Source organism: Cucurbita maxima, unplaced genomic scaffold (genome assembly GCF_002738345.1).
Source record: "Cucurbita maxima cultivar Rimu unplaced genomic scaffold, Cmax_1.0 Cma_Scf00007, whole genome shotgun sequence".
Lineage (NCBI taxonomy): Eukaryota > Viridiplantae > Streptophyta > Magnoliopsida > Cucurbitales > Cucurbitaceae > Cucurbita > Cucurbita maxima.
Genome location: NW_019272023.1, coordinates 2,186,632 through 2,206,149, shown reverse-complemented (window position 1 = coordinate 2,206,149; position 19,518 = coordinate 2,186,632). Strand labels below are relative to the sequence as shown.

At 35.2% G+C, this 19,518-nt stretch overlaps 3 protein-coding genes across 6 annotated transcripts in view; 1 reads left to right on the top strand and 2 right to left on the bottom strand.

Annotated features, from left to right (window-relative positions):
• Positions 1 to 9,891, bottom strand: part of LOC111481572 (DNA topoisomerase 3-alpha) — a 16,136-nt gene extending 6,245 nt beyond the window's left edge. The window contains exons 1-17 of one of the 2 annotated variants that reach the window (XM_023127069.1): positions 9,555 to 9,891; positions 8,384 to 8,562; positions 8,222 to 8,294; positions 7,971 to 8,093; positions 7,755 to 7,876; positions 7,589 to 7,661; positions 7,397 to 7,513; positions 7,092 to 7,175; positions 6,329 to 6,508; positions 6,087 to 6,215; positions 5,348 to 5,422; positions 4,868 to 4,957; positions 4,627 to 4,731; positions 3,338 to 3,372; positions 2,262 to 2,391; positions 1,063 to 1,115; positions 886 to 985 (exon numbers count right to left, since the gene is read on the bottom strand). In XM_023127069.1, the coding sequence (XP_022982837.1) occupies positions 886 to 985; positions 1,063 to 1,115; positions 2,262 to 2,391; positions 3,338 to 3,372; positions 4,627 to 4,731; positions 4,868 to 4,957; positions 5,348 to 5,422; positions 6,087 to 6,215; positions 6,329 to 6,508; positions 7,092 to 7,175; positions 7,397 to 7,513; positions 7,589 to 7,661; positions 7,755 to 7,876; positions 7,971 to 8,093; positions 8,222 to 8,294; positions 8,384 to 8,562; positions 9,555 to 9,848 (1,962 nt within the window). In that variant the 5' untranslated portion in view covers positions 9,849 to 9,891. The remainder of the gene's footprint in view (positions 1 to 885; positions 986 to 1,062; positions 1,116 to 2,261; positions 2,392 to 3,337; positions 3,373 to 4,626; positions 4,732 to 4,867; positions 4,958 to 5,347; positions 5,423 to 6,086; positions 6,216 to 6,328; positions 6,509 to 7,091; positions 7,176 to 7,396; positions 7,514 to 7,588; positions 7,662 to 7,754; positions 7,877 to 7,970; positions 8,094 to 8,221; positions 8,295 to 8,383; positions 8,563 to 9,554) is intronic. The other variant, XM_023127070.1, reaches the window with a different exon arrangement.
• Positions 9,892 to 12,418: 2,527 nt separating this feature from the next.
• LOC111481984 (pentatricopeptide repeat-containing protein At1g59720, chloroplastic/mitochondrial-like) lies at positions 12,419 to 14,822 on the bottom strand. Its single transcript, XM_023127610.1, has 3 exons — positions 14,790 to 14,822; positions 13,517 to 14,515; positions 12,419 to 13,291 (listed from the first exon to the last, which is right to left on the bottom strand). The coding sequence occupies exons 1-3, from the start codon at positions 14,820 to 14,822 to the stop codon at positions 12,464 to 12,466; spliced, it is 1,860 nt and encodes a 619-aa protein (XP_022983378.1). The 3' UTR covers positions 12,419 to 12,463.
• A 325-nt stretch (positions 14,823 to 15,147) lies between these two features.
• Positions 15,148 to 18,251, top strand: LOC111481627 (probable lysophospholipase BODYGUARD 4). 3 transcript variants are annotated; one of them, XM_023127162.1, is made up of 5 exons: positions 15,148 to 15,782; positions 16,679 to 17,013; positions 17,285 to 17,478; positions 17,744 to 18,074; positions 18,163 to 18,251. In XM_023127162.1, the coding sequence occupies exons 1-5, from the start codon at positions 15,209 to 15,211 to the stop codon at positions 18,163 to 18,165; spliced, it is 1,437 nt and encodes a 478-aa protein (XP_022982930.1). In that variant the 5' UTR covers positions 15,148 to 15,208; the 3' UTR covers positions 18,166 to 18,251. The 3 variants fall into 3 exon arrangements, with proteins under 3 accessions (XP_022982930.1, XP_022982929.1, XP_022982928.1); XM_023127161.1 differs by lacking the exon at positions 18,163 to 18,251 and having other exon boundaries at positions 17,759 to 18,156; XM_023127160.1 differs by lacking the exon at positions 18,163 to 18,251 and having other exon boundaries at positions 17,744 to 18,156.
• Positions 18,252 to 19,518: the final 1,267 nt, after the last annotated feature.

Sequence of the window (19,518 nt, the reverse complement as noted above, 5' to 3'; positions counted from 1 at the left end):
CCCCCCCCCCCCCCCCCCAAAAAAAAAGGTCATAACAATAACCAATATTCCTCAAAATATTCGAGCATCCGCTATAGTTTTATTGTTTTTTTCGACTTCATCCTTATATTTTAAGCTTCTATTTTACAACTCAATACCTAACAATAGTTTTTGTGTTCGTTCTTGCAGCCTAATATTTACCCCCACCCCCAGATAACTTGTCACCATAAAAGGTATATGTAATGGTCCATTAGTTAAATTGCAAACATGACATTCACATAACAATGGGAAGGTTTTCTTGTAGTGTTTGTTTCATCTTCTCTTTGTTTTATTGTTTATTTTCTACTTCTTCTCACTCTACTCCTTGCAAGTTGTTTCATCATTCTCTTGTTTTTCATTAATAAAAAGATCTTTCCTTTTCAAAAAAAAGAAAAAATAAGATGTGAAAATTCAAGTACGGAGTTAAACTTTTAAGCGTTAGACCAATTATATACATAACAAATATTTCATTGATTACAAAAGAGGAAACCATCCAAAGACAAGACATCCTATCAAGAGGATTACAAACGGTTCTCCAATCGATTCTTAAATCACTGGAAGCCTATAGTTGGAAGATAGGTGGAGGCATTTACACCAAGAAAGAGCCAACATTAAAATCTTATATTTCGAAGTTTCTTGTGTTCATCCAAAAAGATGATAATAAAATAGATATGGCGATGATCCCCTTCATCAAAAAAAAAAAAGAAGAAGAAGAAGAAGAAGAAAAAAAGACTTCCAATTTCCAAAAGTTGTACAATGAAATAGATACCGAGAAGTATAGACAAATTCACATTAATTTGAAAGGGCCTATGATTATTGCTCTGAAATAACTGATTTTCCATGAACATGAATTTTGTAAAACATTACCCTGTTTCTTTTAAGCACCATATCTGAGTCCTGACACAGTCTACACCGCTGAACAACTTCTCCAACTGCATGATTTTCATCCCCGCCAGAACCATTAGATCTGCATAAGTGAAAAATGATGCATGAACAAACAAAAAAAATATACAAAACCAACAAAATAAGGTAATATAGAAACACCTCTCAAAGAAAACCTCCATAGCTTCAAAAAGTTTTTGCTTATTGAACCTTGCCTGCAGATATCCCCAAGTTTATGAGGGGGGAAACACGAAAAAAAAGGCTCAGCATAAATACAATAGATCTTTCATACTTCTTACAGGAATAAACTAAACTGTCATTTTAATTTTAAAACATTTTGAATTTGAAATCTAAGCATACCTAAAATTATAATGTTTACAGGCATTGAGAATCCTCTATAACAAAGCAAAGAGTTAATTAATTTTTCCATTTTTAAAAATCAGATAAATATTTCATTCTTAAGAGTCAAAGTTCTATTATTCCCTTGAGAGTTACTTGAAATAGAAAATCTATTGGCCCTAAGAAACCCTAGAGCTCAAATTTCATGTAGTCTAACAAAAATGAGAGTTTCATCAAAACAAAACAAGAAAAACAATGAGCAAGGTTTCCGAGAGAACGAAACATTTACTAAAATTATATGAAGAAATGTGTACATAGAAGCCCTGAACTAAAGAACGTAAAATTAAGATAAAAGACAAATAACAAAAAACTTTCATCAATAATATAATAACCGTACATATTTTAACGCATGCATCGAGTATATTTCACATAAATGCATATTGAAAAGCAAGAATACATGAGGATGCTAATTAACAACCAAGTAATTATAGGCACTGCAAAGGATCTTGTGCCTTACTATCAACCACGCATGTAGAAGCAACTACTTGTAAGGTAGCTTCCCTCACAAAATACCAAATTACTAGATAGGCATACAACGTTCACAAGATGATTGGGGAAGCTACCATTTTCTTTTCTGCCTTTTTGGGCTCTGAATTCCAAGCCAATCATTCTCAACGCTATTAACTAGTTGGAAATCCCACTTCTAACTCCACAGTCGCTTCTCATTAATGATATTTCTAAATTTCTTATGACAAAAAATGTGAATTTTTTTTAATGTCTCCGGCACAAAAGCAAAAGTAAACTCCTAACTCCTGTTATTCAATCAACCGCAATTTTCCCAAGTCATATGAGTCGATCAACATTTCATCAAATAAGGCAATGACATGGTCGGATAATTTAACTTGAAAATCTTTTGGTGCTTTGTTTCGTAACAAATGTATAGTTTAACAACATTCATAAAGTGGTAACAAAATCAGAAATTAAATTCATGACAAAAAATTGGGAACACGATTAATTCTTACATCTAAGAAGCAAGATTTCATCTGTTGCAAGCATGTAGCCAACACTTCATCTTTTCTCTTGATGCCCTCACTAACTGCTTTCATCTCATGCTCCATGAGAGCTCTTAGGTGTGGTTTCCACAGTTTATACCTACGAAGAAAAGAATAATAAAAAAGAAAGCAGTTTAGAACTAGAATTATCAAGCTTTAAAGGAAGGTAACGGATGAGAGAAAGAGGATTTTTTTTTTTTAACAAGAAAACAAATTTTCGTTGAAATTTCCTTTGCGGGGAAAAATAATACTGATAATAGACTTGAGAATACACAATTAATACATGTGAATCTTTACACGAATTAACTTCTAGATAGAAAGAAACCAGTCATGTGACAATACCAATACTCTCTTTCTGACCTTCATAAATTATTGATCTTTTACAGTACCAAAATCAAGCCAAGACACATGCAGTGATGTCCAATTATGGCAACCATACCATGATTAAAATAATCTCCATTGCAAAGAGAATTTTCTTCACAATTTTACAACAAATGATTGGATCACATATTTTGTCATGCTTTAAAATATTGTTGCATCTACCATTATACTCTCAAATATACACTTTCTTAATTACTTCAGTACATTTTGGACAAGATATGAACTTCTTAATGGTTAATGAAAAGGAACAAAATTGATCAAAGGATACAACCTCCTAGGATGAGAGAAAGAACAAAAAGAAAAGAGAAAACAGGAAAGTAAAGAGGGAACATCATCCCAAACAAACAAGAAATATAAAAGACAATTTCTTTAGTACTGTTGTCAGTTAAATCAGTATCTCAAATTCATAATAGAAAAGATAAATTAAAGTTCAAAAAGTACCTACTAATTATAAATGTAGACACCTTTTGGCTTTCAATGGTGACAAAATATACGTAGTCAGAAAGCATTATCTCATTTTCTACTGCAAATAATAAACGACAAGCTACTTGGCTACTATGATTTATCTACGAGGGTAGCCAGTTTATTTCATGTTAACTTCTACACAGTGAAGGGTATTTGTTTTAACTCATGATCTATATAATACTCTAAAGAAAAGTACTCACCCCATGTCGTCATATCCCATAACCAAAGCCTCGCCCTGAAAGAATAGTAAACTTTTACAAGACACAGAGAAAACTAAATGATGGTAGAAAGAAAGTAAACAATAAAGTACTTCACAGGCTTCTCAAAGATACTATGAGAAATGTAATCCAATAAAATAAGAAATAAATGAATATCACTAAAACAACCATACATAGACACATGACAATTGACAATTTGGACTCTATCGAACATCAACTTCTCCACCAACCTCACCCTCAATAATATAGCTATAGCTAGTACAAATGATAGAACAAAAGGACACCATAAGATGGCTTCTTTCATCGTATTTGTGAAGTTTATGCCATTTGATTCTACCAATAAGTGTCGATCATGAGCATTGAAAAACTGCTACTAAACTATTTAAAAAATGAAAAGTAAATAAATAAATGAATCCTCTCTTTACAGTCAAATAATAGCAAATCTTTGTAAATACACAAATCGTTCCAAGTCTCATTTGTGATGTAGAATCCATCAGTCTTAATCTTCCTATGAGCAATTCAGCAACACTCCAAAGAAAGGAACTGAATATTTTAAGAAATACCTGCCAAGCCATCTTTACTAGGGTAATATTAGAATCAAATGAAAGGGATATCGAGTGGGTGGAAGATAGGATGAAAAATCATGAACAACGAAGTTCCTAAAGAGAGTCAAGGTTTCAACTAGATCTGCACCAGTGATGCAGATGCCATTAGTACCTTCAGCTGTGAAGAATGTTTTCTCAATGGTGAAGGACACTGGTGGAGATCAAGTGGATTAAGGGGAAGAGCATGGCAGGAAGCAGGCAGGAAGGGGAGGGTACAAAGAGAAAGGAAGTCATTTTTGGTACAGGTTTTCACTGACTCTAGTACCACAAAGTAAATGTGGAACAAGCTCCAACAATTAAGCACATCTTTCCAAAGTCTTTTTATTGACTCTAGCAGGAGAAGACAAGTTAACGAAGCTTAAAGAACAAGTACAAACCTGGACAAATTTAATGTTCAAGGGTTCCTATTTCTAAATAGGAAAATTCGCATTGATCCTATAAATAACACTTATGATTTTTTCCTCCAAGGATAATATAATGAGGGTTTCTCAAGTGGTCTCCCAATTCAATACTAACCTAAAAAAGACATATATTACAACAGTTACGACCAGCTCGTGCATTAATGATAATGTTGATAGCATTCACCTTATAAATCACATTTAGAAATGAAAGAAACATAAGAAAAAAAACAAATAAGGACTTCTGGACAAAATCCAAGCTCATTACAAGGTTAGTTGGTGTGAAGCGAGTGTTTGCATCCTTCGTTGCATAAAATCTATCCAACAGCTTCTTGATGTGGTCATGCATTGTTGCATCTGTACCAATTCCCTCCTTAAAGAATGAACAAAAAAAGAACTTAATAAAAAATAAAGGCTTCACCGCTCTATTGCAATATAAATTCTAGTCCAACATAAAGGTTCAAACCCAAAAATTTGATAAGCTCAGTTGGCAAACACATCTTACTTACCTTATCCATACAAGAAAGCAAATCAGCTTCACTCAGAAGGGGAGGTGGTCTCGTGACTCCTGAATCAAGAGTTAATGTTGTTGGCACAAACTGTGAAAGAAATGGCCAAAAGGGATATAGTTATTGAGGCCTTTAATTACCTGTTCTACAAAAAAAATGTCAAGTTCAACCTCCTCACTCTAAACGCCAAACAATGCTCTCAAATGAGTGTGTATGATTCTTGCTTACTAATTTAGTTACGCATCAGGTCTTTCTTCAGTTTAAGATAGACCGTGTAACATTGTATAGTAAGAAAGGGGAATTGTTCAATTCAATTTACCTTGATATTTAGTCCATTGCATGAAACTTTCCCATATATGAATAATGAATGAACTGATCTATCTGCATGATTGTGATCGATTTGCCCAAGGGCAACAATATGCACGAGAAGGACTACCATAATAGACAAATCAATATACAACGTAATGAGTGAACAGAAACCTGTTGCCCAGAAGCGTAAGTTGGAATAGTTGAACCTCCCCATGATTCAAAGCGGTAAACATCCAGGTAATTTCTCTGGTCAAAGGAGCGCAATCAAATCAAACAAAATCAATGTTTTAATGAATTAAGTTGATCAGTCGAACTAATTTTAAAAAGTACATCCTTTTTTACTGCATGATCAATAAAAGGATGGTGACAAAACATGATTGCGAAATGTTTCAAACCCTAAAATTCGATTGTAACTTGCTAATACTATTTTTAGTATTTATCATATGCAAGCGGGTGATAACTAAGAGAAACAAGGCAGTAATAGTAAATAAAAATTGAAACAAAGGAAAGTAATTATAGAGATTTAAATGCATAAGAAAACATGGACCAATCACAGGATTTAGTTGAATGAGCTGAATCATTTCCTTAGGGAGATGATGAGTTCTACCTTCAACATAATTATTAATATTACTATTTCCAATTATCACATGACATTAGGTTGTTCTTTTTGTTCCCTTTTTGGAATGAAGTGGTCTCTAGCTTATTAGTTTTTTTTTTTTTTTTAAATAATATACTGCGAAACCTAACAATTGTGCTTGTTCTGTAAGACATAAGAGTGGAGGCGTTCAACATGGTGGGCTGTCAGGTACATGCGGCTCATCCCAGCTTGCCAATCACCAAGGCATTACCTCAAAATACTATTCGTCATTTTTAAATATAAAATATTCAGAAAATTTATTAGAAAACTTACTGCTAGTATCATTCTCCCAGATGTAGAAAACAACTCGCCAGCAATATCAATTTCAACAGTAGTTACAGCACCTACAGCTGGCTGTGAAACACATGCAAGGAAATGGCGAACGACTAGCTCATATAATCTCTGGGAAGAAAAAATCTCACAATTATTGATGACTAAGGACTACAAGATGACAATTAGGGGGACCAAAATAAACACAGATATGCAATTTAACAGACAAAAAGAAAAACTTTTACATGGTGATCTTGACTCCATCCACGTTCCCCAGCAGAGAACTTTGTTGGGTGAATAGGTGGATGGGCTTTGTCATCATGCCCGCCACCACTAGGATTCCTCCAAAGTCCTGATCCAGGATCCAGCAACCTCTGTGCATATGCTCCCCATATTTGGTGTTCTTGTTGTTCTTGCACAATCCCCTATATTATTGAAACTCTTAAGCACCCATTAATTCAACAAGCAAAGAGAATAACGTTGAGCCCATTAGACATCTTTCCCATTTTTCACTAGAAAATGCTATGATTGCACGGATAAAGTTATATATCCATTTGTAAGATGAAAGGTATGCATATCTAATAGCTTTAGACTCAAACTTTCAAGTAAGCTAGCAAGCCTTCGTTTAAACAAAACTTTTAATTTAGAATATTATGTAATAAATGAACCGGAGAGTTTATGAACCTACACCTTATAATGGGAAGCATCATTGCTAACCACTTCAGCTTTACTCATCGGAAACTAAGGAGCCTTTGTTCAAATTCAGTGTTAGAAAAGGCAAATGGTTGATCCCAAAGGTGGGAAAACACAAGTATTCTACACCTTTTTATTTCAATAAAATAAATACATTATTACAATGACAGTTCTTTAAGCTTACTTCAATTAAAGAACATGAAAAACCAGGAGTTAAAAGCAGCCAAATAGTTCAAACTCAAAATTGTTAGCTCAAGTAAGAAAAAGTTGCCAGTGAGATTGGTAATGGAGATCATCACCAAAACATATACCTACATGAAGATCAGTCCTTTGAGAAAAGCAATCAGTCTCTGTACGGGGATAACTAATGAAACCTGCTTGGTATAGATCTTCAGCCACCTTAAAACAGCCAACATAATTTATAACTTGTTTATTACCAATATGAAAAAGGTTCAATAGTAAATTAAATAGCATTGACACAAACGAGAGGATCATTACCTAATACACCTACTTCCATAAAATAATTTTGCGTCAGATACTCAAAAGGCACAATGAGATGAAATAAGTTGATGAATGCAAACTTATTAGTAATGAAGCAAAGATAAGTCTTGGCTGCTAACCTTCATGGTGTGTTCAGAACTCATGCGGAAGTACCGTGAAGCTCGTTTTTCAAGCTCGATTGTATTCAATGGATGAGGAGGGTACTTTAACGTCTCTTGTCGTCTAACATTTACAACCTAAATAGAATTGAAAGATTATAAATGCAGGATCAGCATGCATTATTACACCTAGTTAAACTTCAACATACTCACCGTAGCAGTCGATTCTTCTACGCACATTTCATAGAGTACAACAGCACAAGTATAATCAAATAGATTCCCTCTTCTACAAAATGAATATACCTAATAATTACCAACAGTTACAGTTTGGCACGAAAAGCTTGAAATTATCAAAAAAATCAAGTCATTAGCAACTTACGTCCAACTAAATGTAGAAATTCCGTCACCAGAATTGTGTGAACAGTTGATCGTCCAAAATTCTTCTGGCTCATGGGACTGAATCTCCCAATACCGCTCAACAACAAAACCAAGTGTAGGAAACTAGGACCAAAGGAAGCAAGAAGGCATACCAGTAAGCATCACCAGCAGTGGAATACAAGTAAGAAAAGAATGTACAGCACGCATCTTCACATACCTGACAAGGTCCATAACTCAAAACAACATTTCTGTCATCACCGACAGAATCAATATTAAATGCATCTTTCAATAGCATAGTTTGGAACCTAGTGAAAGAAGCACCGATTCTTAGATCAATTTCCTGCAAGTATAAAAGTAACCGTAGTTATAGTAGTAAACAGAATGCACTTCCAGAAAGTTAGATCCTACAAAATACTGCTTCTCAATTACAACAAAATGGAAGTTCTACAAAAATAAAAATGCAATTACTTGTCTAGCATCAACAGCATCAGCAAAATATTTATTTGGTTGGACAAGATTTTGCACAGCTTCGTGAATATCCCTGAACTCAAGATTATCATATACAATGTAGACGTAATGAGCTTTTGAAAACTACATCGCAAAATGGAAAAAAGATTTAGGATATGGAACCTTTCAATCAAAGCAGAGAAGTGGGCTCTCTTAATGTTGAGATGACGATTCACCGTTGTACAAACTTCCACCACTTCAAATGCAATATTCTCTCCTTCTCTATCACAATCAAGCCAAAGGACGAGCCATTGACACCTTCTAGCTTCTTGTTCCAATGTCCTCTTTATGTCCATCTTGTCCTGACAACAACTTTAACTTCAATGAAAATCCAGCTCAAAATTTGACATAAAATGCATGGACTACAATATAGACCTCATACAGCTTTGCGCACAGCGTGAATTTTAATGGCATGTCCATGTGGAAATTATGGGACTTGTGAGGCGAGAGTTCCTTGGCGAGGTTTCAAAATACTTGTTTGATACACTCTTATCAAAAAAAAATACTTGTTAGATAGTGCTTGGATGTGGAAGGAGGGCAATCAAGAAAAGGAAAAATTGCTAAGCCAAGCCAAGCCAAGTTTTTATAGGTCAATGGTGTTATACAAATGGCAGGGGCTCTAGGAGAGCAATTAGATTTCTAGAGTTTTTGGAGTACATGTTCCAAGCAAATCATGGAAGGCGTCATCTTTTATAGGTATCTACCTCTTGAATGGACCATAGTAATCAACCCAATTTAATGACGCAGAATGCCCTCTCAATAATTTTCACCTGATCCTATCTACATCCGACATTAAAAATAAAAAAAAATTAAAGTCCATAGTGATCAGCCCATTTTTCAGCTAGTTGTTACGCGAAAACCTTCAACAACCGCAACTCTGATGTGGTAACTCCAAAAGGAAGATGCATTGACGAAAATCAAAAATAGCCACTTGAAATTTGCCATAGGATGGAATTGGCCTAACTGTAGACCTTTCCAAAAGGCCATAACTAGGACCACAGATTGGATGATCCAGTACCACTCTGAGGCATAGAGGAGGGATCCTTTTATATAAATGGGTACAAACTGAAGCATCTTAATACGCCAACCCTTACACGGATTTTGTCTAAAATAAGGCTAATAGTAAGGACCGTTGGTCCTCCTTTCAAAATCTGCTACAATCTAAACTCACAATGCAGTGAATGCTACATATGAAACGCATCTATTTGTATCTATTATGCAAACACCAAGCGCAAGAATGCTGTCTATAAAGCAAAGCAAAGTAAAATGCAAGTAAGAAGAAAACGAGACAGACCTCGGGGACTAATTTGCGGACGGGAGCGTTAAAGAGCTCGACTGGGTCGCAGGAATGCCATTTGCGATACCGTTCTTCGAACTCAAGCTCCATGAGATGGCCAGTAACGGAGGTAACGAGCATGTTGCAAGACTGACCTCGAATGGCGTAGTTGAACTCGAAAATCTTGTTGTAGCGAGAACGACCTTCACGAACTCGAAGGCCCTGGTTCCTCGAGAGTATGGTGGCCACAGATTTCGCCACCGATGGCTTCTCTGCTACATTGAGGACGGTAATCGGACGGCCGCCGGCCATGGCTACTGCACCGCCCGTGTCCGAGTAACAGCTCTGGGATTTTGGAGGGAATGAATAAATTGGGTTTACTTTCTTTTCTTTTTTGAATAAAAGTGTTATTTTCTTTTTCTATGTTTAAAACCCCTTATTTATTTATTCATTCATACATACATACATACATACTACATACATACATGAATAAATAAATAAATAATAATAATAATAATAGTTATGAATTTTGCAATATTAAAACAATATTATCACAATCCAAACAATATCAAAAGTCTTATAATTTTTATAATATGAGTTGATATCACATGTTATAATTCATCCAATAAAATTAATAAGAAACACATGATTTAATTAAAATTTTATAAAATAATTAAAATAAACTAAGGCCGATTGACCAACTCCTTATCAATTCCGATTCATTTAATTCATTATATTTAAACTTTAATTTTTTAATAAATTTGATATTTTGTTGGATGATGAAAGTCCTACATCTAGCTAATTTAGGGAATGATGATGGGTTTATAAACAAATAATACTTTATCGGTTGATTGTGAGGTCTTTGGGAGAGCCCAAAGTCATGAGAGTTTATGTTCGACACATGATTTAAACGCTTATTCCAGATAGTTGATGAATAATAGAGATTTCCACCCAATCCAAGTTATCGAACCATGTGATGGGCAACTATTTTACGGGATTCAGACTTGATACTCAGGTCAGGCATCGGCGTTCGAGTGTTTCGAGAACTTTCAAGGTCGTGGGATATTTATGTTTATATCAAAAGTTGAACAAAAACGTGAAAAGTTCAGCAAAAACAGGAAAAATTCAACGCAATTGGAGGTTTTGGAGCCATCAAATTGGACCTTTTTGGTCGTTGGAACCAAAAAGATGGAAGAAACATGGAACCCAAATAGTCGCGGTCCCCTTATTTTGCTATATTTACACATCAGTCCTTCCTTTTCAGTTTACTTCACATTTGGCCCAAATCTTTCCCCTTATTACTTGTATGCATAATTGAATTTTGGTTTAATTATTATTCACCAAACTTTCCAATTTGATTCTTATATTATTTTTTTCATTTTAAAATATTTTATTTACGACAAACATTTTAAAAAGAAATATAATTATAATTCAATTTTTTATTTTACCTATAACAAATTATTTTTTTCATTTTTTTAAAATTAAGCTTAGGAACACTAATTTCACATCATGTTTTATTTATTTTATTATTCACTTTTTGCAATATTTTTAAAATTTAAGTAAAAAAATATATTGTTTTTTACTTATTTAAAAAAGATTAATATTTATATGATTGGAAATTGATATTCCTTTTTCTAAATTAGGATTAAGAAAAGGAAAGGAATTGAGTAATTTTACATTTTTTACGTTTTTTTTTAATATAAAAGGCTCAACAACTTTACTACTTTTACAATTTTGACTCGTTCTGTGGGCCACAAAGAGAAATAAGAATAAAAGAGGCCCTCCAATGCAAAAAGCGTACAAAACGAAAGAGAAGCGAAACCCAGACGTCGAGTCCATAAGAATCAACGGACTATATAAACCCGCTCTCGCTCCTTCGAAGTTCATATCCCCAAATCAAAATTTCCTCAATTTTCATATTCTTCTTTCTCTTGCTCTCTCGTCACAGAATCAACAGTTGAGAGAGAGGGAGAGAGAGGGAGAGAGAGAGACAGATTAATGGCGAAATTTGTGGAATTGTTGGATGTAGGAGTGAGAATGGCGGCGAGATTTCACGCTCACTGTCCCCAAACTGCTCGGCTTTACTATCACCCTCCCTCCGATCACGACGGCGACAACCACCACCACTATCTGCACCAGTTTTTTCAAGCCAACGACGGCTTCCGGCACGGCGGACACTCGACGGACCAGGTGATGGCCTGTGGAGTGGAGACGGTGGCTATGGCTAGGGGTTTTGATGCTGAGATCGTGTTTCATACGGCAGATTTTTGACGATTTGATTTTATTAGGGTTTTGTTAGGGTTATTCTTTGTCTATTTGATTTGTGCATGCCATTACACATGCCAATTGAGAGGTGAATTTGTTATGAATATACGATTGTTATGCACTAAGTTCATAGTTCATTCCGGAAATTCCAAGTTGAAAAACTAGAATTTGGTTAAACTCGTGAGTTTGAAATAATTTGTGGAGTGGTTGACGAAGAAGAAACGCGTTTTCTCTGGTGTTTTTGTCGTTTCGGAGTAGTTCAAAGTTCCGAGTCGTTGAAGATGGATGGTTTCGGGACTTAAGTGCATGTTGTTGCGGGGAATCTCTTGAATCATGTGCCCTAGTTAACGCCTTCCCAGCTAGTTATTCCTCCCATTTATTATAAGAAACAAATTTAGTATAAGAACAAAATTCCAACTACATGCATTCCAACTTGACTTTGGCCCTCCAAAATTGAACAATTCTTATAATTCTTTGGAATTAGGATTACCGATGGAGGCTTTCTAATTTTACTTGGAATCAAGTTGGGTTAGTTGGGGTTGTCGGGTTCAATATACACTTCTAGCGTTGTTTCACTTAATCTCTTAACATTCTATGGAGAGAGTGATACAATATAATGGAAGGAAAAAGATCATATATGAGAAAAGATATAAGCATACTATTCACCAGTAATCCTTACAAGAACAAGTACCCTCGACGAACTTATGGAATCGAACTCGATCTCGTACAATGATTTCCCTTTCATAAATCTTACTAATCATCTTAATCACTTCATGGCAATCTCCACATACTCTCAGATTCTTCACTACCCTAATCACAACAGGTGCTCTAGTTTTTAGTAGCCCATATGCAATAGCAAATCTCTCACTATGCTCACCTAGAGCTCCTTCTTTCTCTTCATACATGACTTTATGAAGTACATCTGAAACACTAGGTCTATACCCAGAATCCCACACTCGCCTAGCCATCTCTTCCATAAACTCCCTCAATATTTTCACCTCTGGATGGGACTGATCACCCATCACAAACTCATGTACAACGCCATCGACTTCGATCGAGCTACAACCAGGTATCGGCTTTACGCTGTTCTCCTTCATCTCCTTTCTTAGTTCACTCATCTTCTCCCATTGTGAAACAGAAGAATATAAATTTGAGATCACAATATAGTTCTCTGCATTTAAGGGTTCTAGTTGAAGAAGATACCTTGCGACGATCTCGCCTAGATTCGACAGCCTTTTCTTCTTACAACCCTTTAGCAAACTCCGCCAAGTTGCAGGATTTGATGGGATATTTGTCGTCGTAACGATTCTATAAGCTTCTTCAACGAGACCTGATCGGCAGAGTAAATCAACTATGCAACCATAATGCTCAACTGATGGCTCAATGCCACATTCAAGCATGAGGGACCAAATCCTTTGACCTTCAGAGACTATTCCACCGTGAGCACATGCTGATAAAATGCCAATGAAAGTTACACGGTCCGGCATCACCTGAAAATCACCACAGAAATAACAAGTTTTTATATTGTATATGTCTATCAAACAAAAACTAGAACTGACACATAGAAGAATGAACTTGGAAAGGAAGAAACGTGCCATTAGAGATCAAACAAGAATGTTAATCTTATCAGAAGTAGAATTGGAAGTTCATGAATGTAATTGAAGCTTTTCAAAGTTCATTAACAATTAAGAAATTTGTACATCTTCGTACATTACCTCAGCTTCCAACATTTGTCGAAACGCGGCAATGGCATCCTCCGAAAGTCCATGATATGCAAACCCCATAATCATGGAGCTCCAAGCTCTTGTATCTCTCACAGGCATATGAACAAAGACCTGCTTCGCCTTCTCAATGCATCCGCATTTAGCATACATATCTACAAGTGCAGTGCCAAGCTCGAGATCGGTCAAAACAGAACGTTTCTCAATATAAGCATGCACCCAGCTGCCAATATCCAAGGCCCCCGCCGCAGCACAAGCCGAAACCACACTCACTAGAGTCACCGCATCCGGCTCAATCCCGGCCTTCTGCATCTCCCTAAACAACCCCAGAGCTTCATCAACTGCTCCAACCCTCACGTGCCCACTAATCATCGCAGTCCATGCCACCAAGTTTCTCTCAGGCATTTCGTCGAACACCTTCTTGGCAAGACCAATCTCTTCACATTTCCCATAAAAGTTAACCAACGAAGTTTGAACAAACGAACTACTACCAAACCCATCTTTCAAAACACGGGAATGAACCTGTAAGCCCTCTTCAAACGCTGTAACAATCGCACAAGCCTTGAGAACAAAAGCCATAGTGAAGGAGTTCGGAACAGGGTACCCTGTTTCACTCAGCTTTTTGAACAAAGCTATCGGTTCCTTGGAAGGGTTTTGAATCTTGGAACAGCCCTTGATCAGAGAATTCCAAGAGAAAATGCTGGTACGAGCAATTTGAGCGAAAACTAAGCGGGCATAATCGATGTTGCCGAGCGGAGAAAGAGCACAGAAGGCAGTGATTTTAGAAAGCGCAAAGGAAAATGTGGAAAGAGGAAGTGGGCGTGTGAGAATGTGGGCGTGAAGCTGCCGGAGCACTCTCATGTTGGGACATTTTCTGATGAGGAACGCAAATCGTTCTTCTTCTTCCAGTTCTTGACTGTTCTTGAAGCTCCCAGCTCTGGTGATCCAAGGATGATCGGAGGGAAAACGAGAGGCGCTGCCAAGCTTTCTTACCTCTTAATTTTTGAGGTTATACTAACTTTAATTTTATATTTAATAATGTTTGAAATATAATTGCTCAAATTTTATTTTAATAATAAATAAATAAATAAATTTTCACTAAATTTGTAATTTTCAAACCTGTATTTTATATAATCATACTAAAAAATATGTTTTTAAGTACAAAATGGAAAATTTTAAACTTGGAAATAAATAAATAAATAAATAAATAAATAAATATATAAAAGTAAATAAGGTTTATATTTAATAATAAAAAGATATGAATTACTGAGGTCGATAAAAGCTCAATAATACAACTCATAAAGTTTTTAACGTGAACGTGAGATGTATTAGGTTCTTTTAATTATGCTCTTCCATTGGGTGAATTCAGATGTTTTGAGAAACCTAATAAGGAACATGACTTTTATTTAACAAAGGCGACTAGTCAATTAGGTCGAAAAACCCACTCAAATTTCGACCATGTTGATCAGTTGGGTCATTGAATTTAAGCTGAGAAGAGAGCCGACCACCACAAGAAGGAACCGGTTGGACGACTAGCCAATTAGGTCGACAAACCTACTCAAATTTGGTAGGGTGGCTTATTGAGACACCAAACTAAAATCACGAATTTAACCTAACACGAGTTTGAAAGTTAGGGAAAGTAACGAAAATTGGAACATTCTTCTTTCTTTGTGGCTCAAAGCTACGATGACTATGCCCTACTCTATCACGTTTACACTTCATGCTGATCCTCTCTCCACATCTCAATTACTTCGTCCTAATTCACAATCCCGCAGTTATATATGTGTTTCTTCACGGCCGTTGGATTCAGCGATGAGCGAGTTGACTTTTTTGTTCATGGATTCTTCAATTTTGTCAGGAAAATGGTTGATCAGATTCCGAACAAGCCTCCTCGATTTTGTTAATTTCACCGTCTTCCTCTTTCTCGACTTTCTCGACGCCATTCTCTGTGTAATCTACAGGTATATCGATCAATTTCTGGAAGGGAAGACCACGGCGTGTTACTGTGGAAGCAGGGGAGAAGAGAGGGGAAATGCGGACGGCGACGGCGAAAATGAACTCTCCGAGACGCTTTATGGTAGGAGAAATGTTTTCCGGAGGATTGCTTTGGTTGGATTCTCTGGAAGTTGTAAGGACTCTGAGAAGATGAATAGTGGTTCAGCGTGGAATAGATGGTCCGACTGTGGGTGTTCGTCCTGTGTTGATGGGATGGAGAATCGGAACCAGAAGCTTTATGTTGCTGTACGAGAGCCTCCACGGGGTAAATTTCCACACAACTAGTTTGTTTATTCTTGTTCGTTTCCGTTATTTTGGAAGTTCCATTGGTTTTGACAGGGAAACTGTATCTGATTAGCAGTTAATCTAAAGAAAGTTGAATTATGAATTAGGTTATTAGGCAAAGTTTCAATTTGGTTTGGTTGTTCCAAAAGCTTCAAAGAGTCCTATGGCTATAGTCAAACCTCAATAATCGTCCTTGCTATATTGAATACAGCATGTTATTGAGAAAGTGATATCAATTTGGCCTGCTATATTGAATGCAGCGTGTTATTGAGAGGACAATTCAATAAAGGAGATCCTAAAAATATGCAAAAAAAATTATAGTTACTGTTAAGAATCATGGATCTCCACAAGGGTGTGATATTGTCCACTTTGAGCATAAACTCTCGTGGCTTTGCAATGGAGATGTATTCCTTACTTATAAACTTGTGATCATCCTCTAAATTAGCCAATGTGGGACTCCCTTCCAACAATCCTCAACCGTTACAACCTATATCATTAAGCTAAACCTTGCTTTTCAATGATTTGACCATAAAAACTTCAAAATTAAATGGGCATAGTTTGAGAAATTCAATGTTGTGTCATCTCCTTGACATTTTTCTAGAAAGCATGTGAGTGTGGTAAAAGTATGCTGAGAGGACCCGTGTTGATTTATGAAAATAGTCTTGACGTGCTCTTTATAGAAATAGACCGTTTTTAGAATATCTGTTAGATTCAGTTAAATCATAAAGAATAAATTGAAACTTTAAAAATTACAGGTACTTGAAGTTAAAAAGACTAAATTAAAACTTGTAAGACTAAATTACAGGTGCTTCTGCTGTTTAAACTACTCTGTAGTTTTCTGGGTTTCTAAAGTATTTTGTTTCCCTGGTTGTGTAGGTCGAAGTGGGAAGCCCAAAGAGAATGTTATATTCTTGCACGGATTTGTTTCTTCTTCATCGCTTTGGACCGAATCAGTATTTCCTAATCTATCTGAGACTCAAAAACTTAATTACAGACTATTTGCTGTTGACCTCTTGGGATTTGGAAGAAGTCCAAAGCCAAGGGATTGTTTTTACACTATGAAGGATCATTTGGAAAAGATTGAGTCTGTGATTCATCAATTTGGCTTGAATTCCTTCCATTTGGTTGCACATTCCATGGGCTGTCTAATTGCTCTAGCCTTAGCTGCCAAGTACTCAAACTCTGTCAAGACAATTACCCTCGTTGCTCCTGTAAGTGAAGATCAACGCTCTTATCTTTGGATGAATCTGTTATTGTTTCAAAACCCATATAGTCTGTCCAGTTACAATCCCCTCCTACCTGAAAATATTTGAAAAAGTAGAATCTTAACTAATTGAAGGTCTAAATTTAGTCTCTTGTTCAAGTTTAGAGTATTAATTGCACGCTAAAAAGAACTCAAATAAGTTGCAAATGTTGTAATCCAATCGTTTGATTTAAATTCTGATTCTTTTCTCGTCTTCACTTACTTCTATGTTGTTTTAGCCTTACTTTCCTTCAAAGCATGGAGTAGCTATGGCAGTACTTGAAAATCTGGCTGCTAAAAGAATATGGCCACCATTGTTGTTCGGCTCTTCTGTAATGTCCTGGTACGAGCATGTGGGTCGGTGTGCTTGTTTCTTTATTTGCCGAAACCACAGAATATGGGAGTGGATTCTAAGACGAATCAATCCTAGAAGGTAATTAATCACATCTTTGTCTCACAAAAAGATAAACTACAAGTCTAGTGTGAGATCCCACATCGGTTGGAGAGGAGAACGAAACATTCTTTCTTCTTTATAAGGATGTGGAAACATCTCCCTAGCAGACATATTTTAAAAACCTTGAAGGGAAACCCAAAGAGAACAATATCCGTTAGTGATGAGCTTAAGCTCTTACATCTAGCTTTACAGGTTCATGTCTAATTGACGTTTGATATTCTGTGTGATTGACTTTGTTGTTCAGCAATATCGATTTCAGGGTGATTGATTTAACGAAGCACACTCACCATTCAGCTTGGCATAGCATGCATAATGTGATCTGTGGGGGAGCAAAACTGATGGATGGGTACCTGGATGAACTGAGCAGAGCTGGGGTCAAGATTTACATCTACCATGGCGACCAGGACGTGGTAGCTCCGGTCGAATGCAGCTACAACCTGAAGAAGAAGGCTGTGGATGCAACTGTAAACATGGTGAAAAATGCTGATCATCAAACCATAATTCTAGGTAGGGAAAGGGAACTCACACAAGACCTCGAGTATATATGGGCAAACACTGCTGATATTGAGAGAGCTTTAAAATATTGTATCCCAACAAAAGTGGTATGAGAGGGAGGTTGCCACCTGTACAATTACAACCATTGCTAATTTCCTTGAAAATAATTAAAATAGTCCCCATTGGGCTTTACATAATTTGGGCCCTCCAATTAAGAAGCCCATCACTTTTATGTATACATATATTTCTTTTATTTTTATAATTCTCTAATTAACTCTTACAAATATTTTTTAATTATCTTTAAAATTTTAAAATATATATTAATATTGAGTTGCAAATTTTAGTTAAAATATTTGAAAATAAATATATAAATGTTTTACTTTGTGGGTGAAAAAGAAAAAGGGTAGGACTATTGAATTTTTAAAACCAAAAAAAAATTAGATCATTTAACACGTGCCAAATTTGAATTTTATATCATATTTTTACTTTTAAGTTTTGAATTTTGTTTTTATTTGTTCCCTAAATTTCGAAATATTACTTTTTTTTTTATTTGTTAGTTTAATTTTCCTTTACTTTATAGTTTTTTAGATTTGATTCTTTTATCTATTTCCGTGAGTGTTCCCTTTCAATTAATTAGGTTTAAATAATTAGTAATGACAAAAAATAATAATAATAATAATAATGAAAATTAATTTAATGGTTTTAAATTATTTAACAAAAATGTAAAAAATTCAAGGGTAAAATTGTAAATTCAAAATTTATAGTCTAACAAAAGATGTAGCATTTTGAAAATTGAACTCGAAATTTAAAAGAGTGAAAATGTCAAATATTTAACAGTGTGTTTAAGCTCTAACTTGTATGGACGAACTGTCACGTAGATTCTCCAAATCCTATCGATTTCACTTTATGGGTCGGAGTTCTTTGACAATATTTTATAATCCAATAATTCAATTTTTTTCTTGGTAGAATTTGACCCGTTTCTTTCCACTTTTCTATACACCAATTAATTTAGAAAATGAATAATAATACTCACGATTTGAAACTTAAATTCAATTTATAGTGTTTTTTCTTCGATCAAGTAAAAACTCAAATCGATGGATGACATTAAATTTAATTATATTAATATTTTAATACTCATCTAACTTTATAAAATTAAAAAATTATAAAAAATCGAACAAGTAAAAGGCAATATAATAATGGAAAAAAATGATTAAAGTGCAATGTTAGGTTAGGGAAAATATTTTATTTCCTTAATTTGTTTTTAATAATTGATTATTTCCTTTTCACCCCCTTTAATTTTGATTATTGTAAATGGAGTTTAACCAAACCCTAAATGCTCCCCTAACAAATAAATACTTTTTTCAACTTTTAATTTTATAATATTTTATTTACCTTTTTTATTTAACATTTTGTTTTTGTCCACTTTTTCATTCACCTAATTTGGAATAATAATGCCATTCTCTAAATCTATCTTTAAAAAAAAAAAAAAAAAAAAAAAAAAAAAAAAAAAAAAAAAAAAAAAAA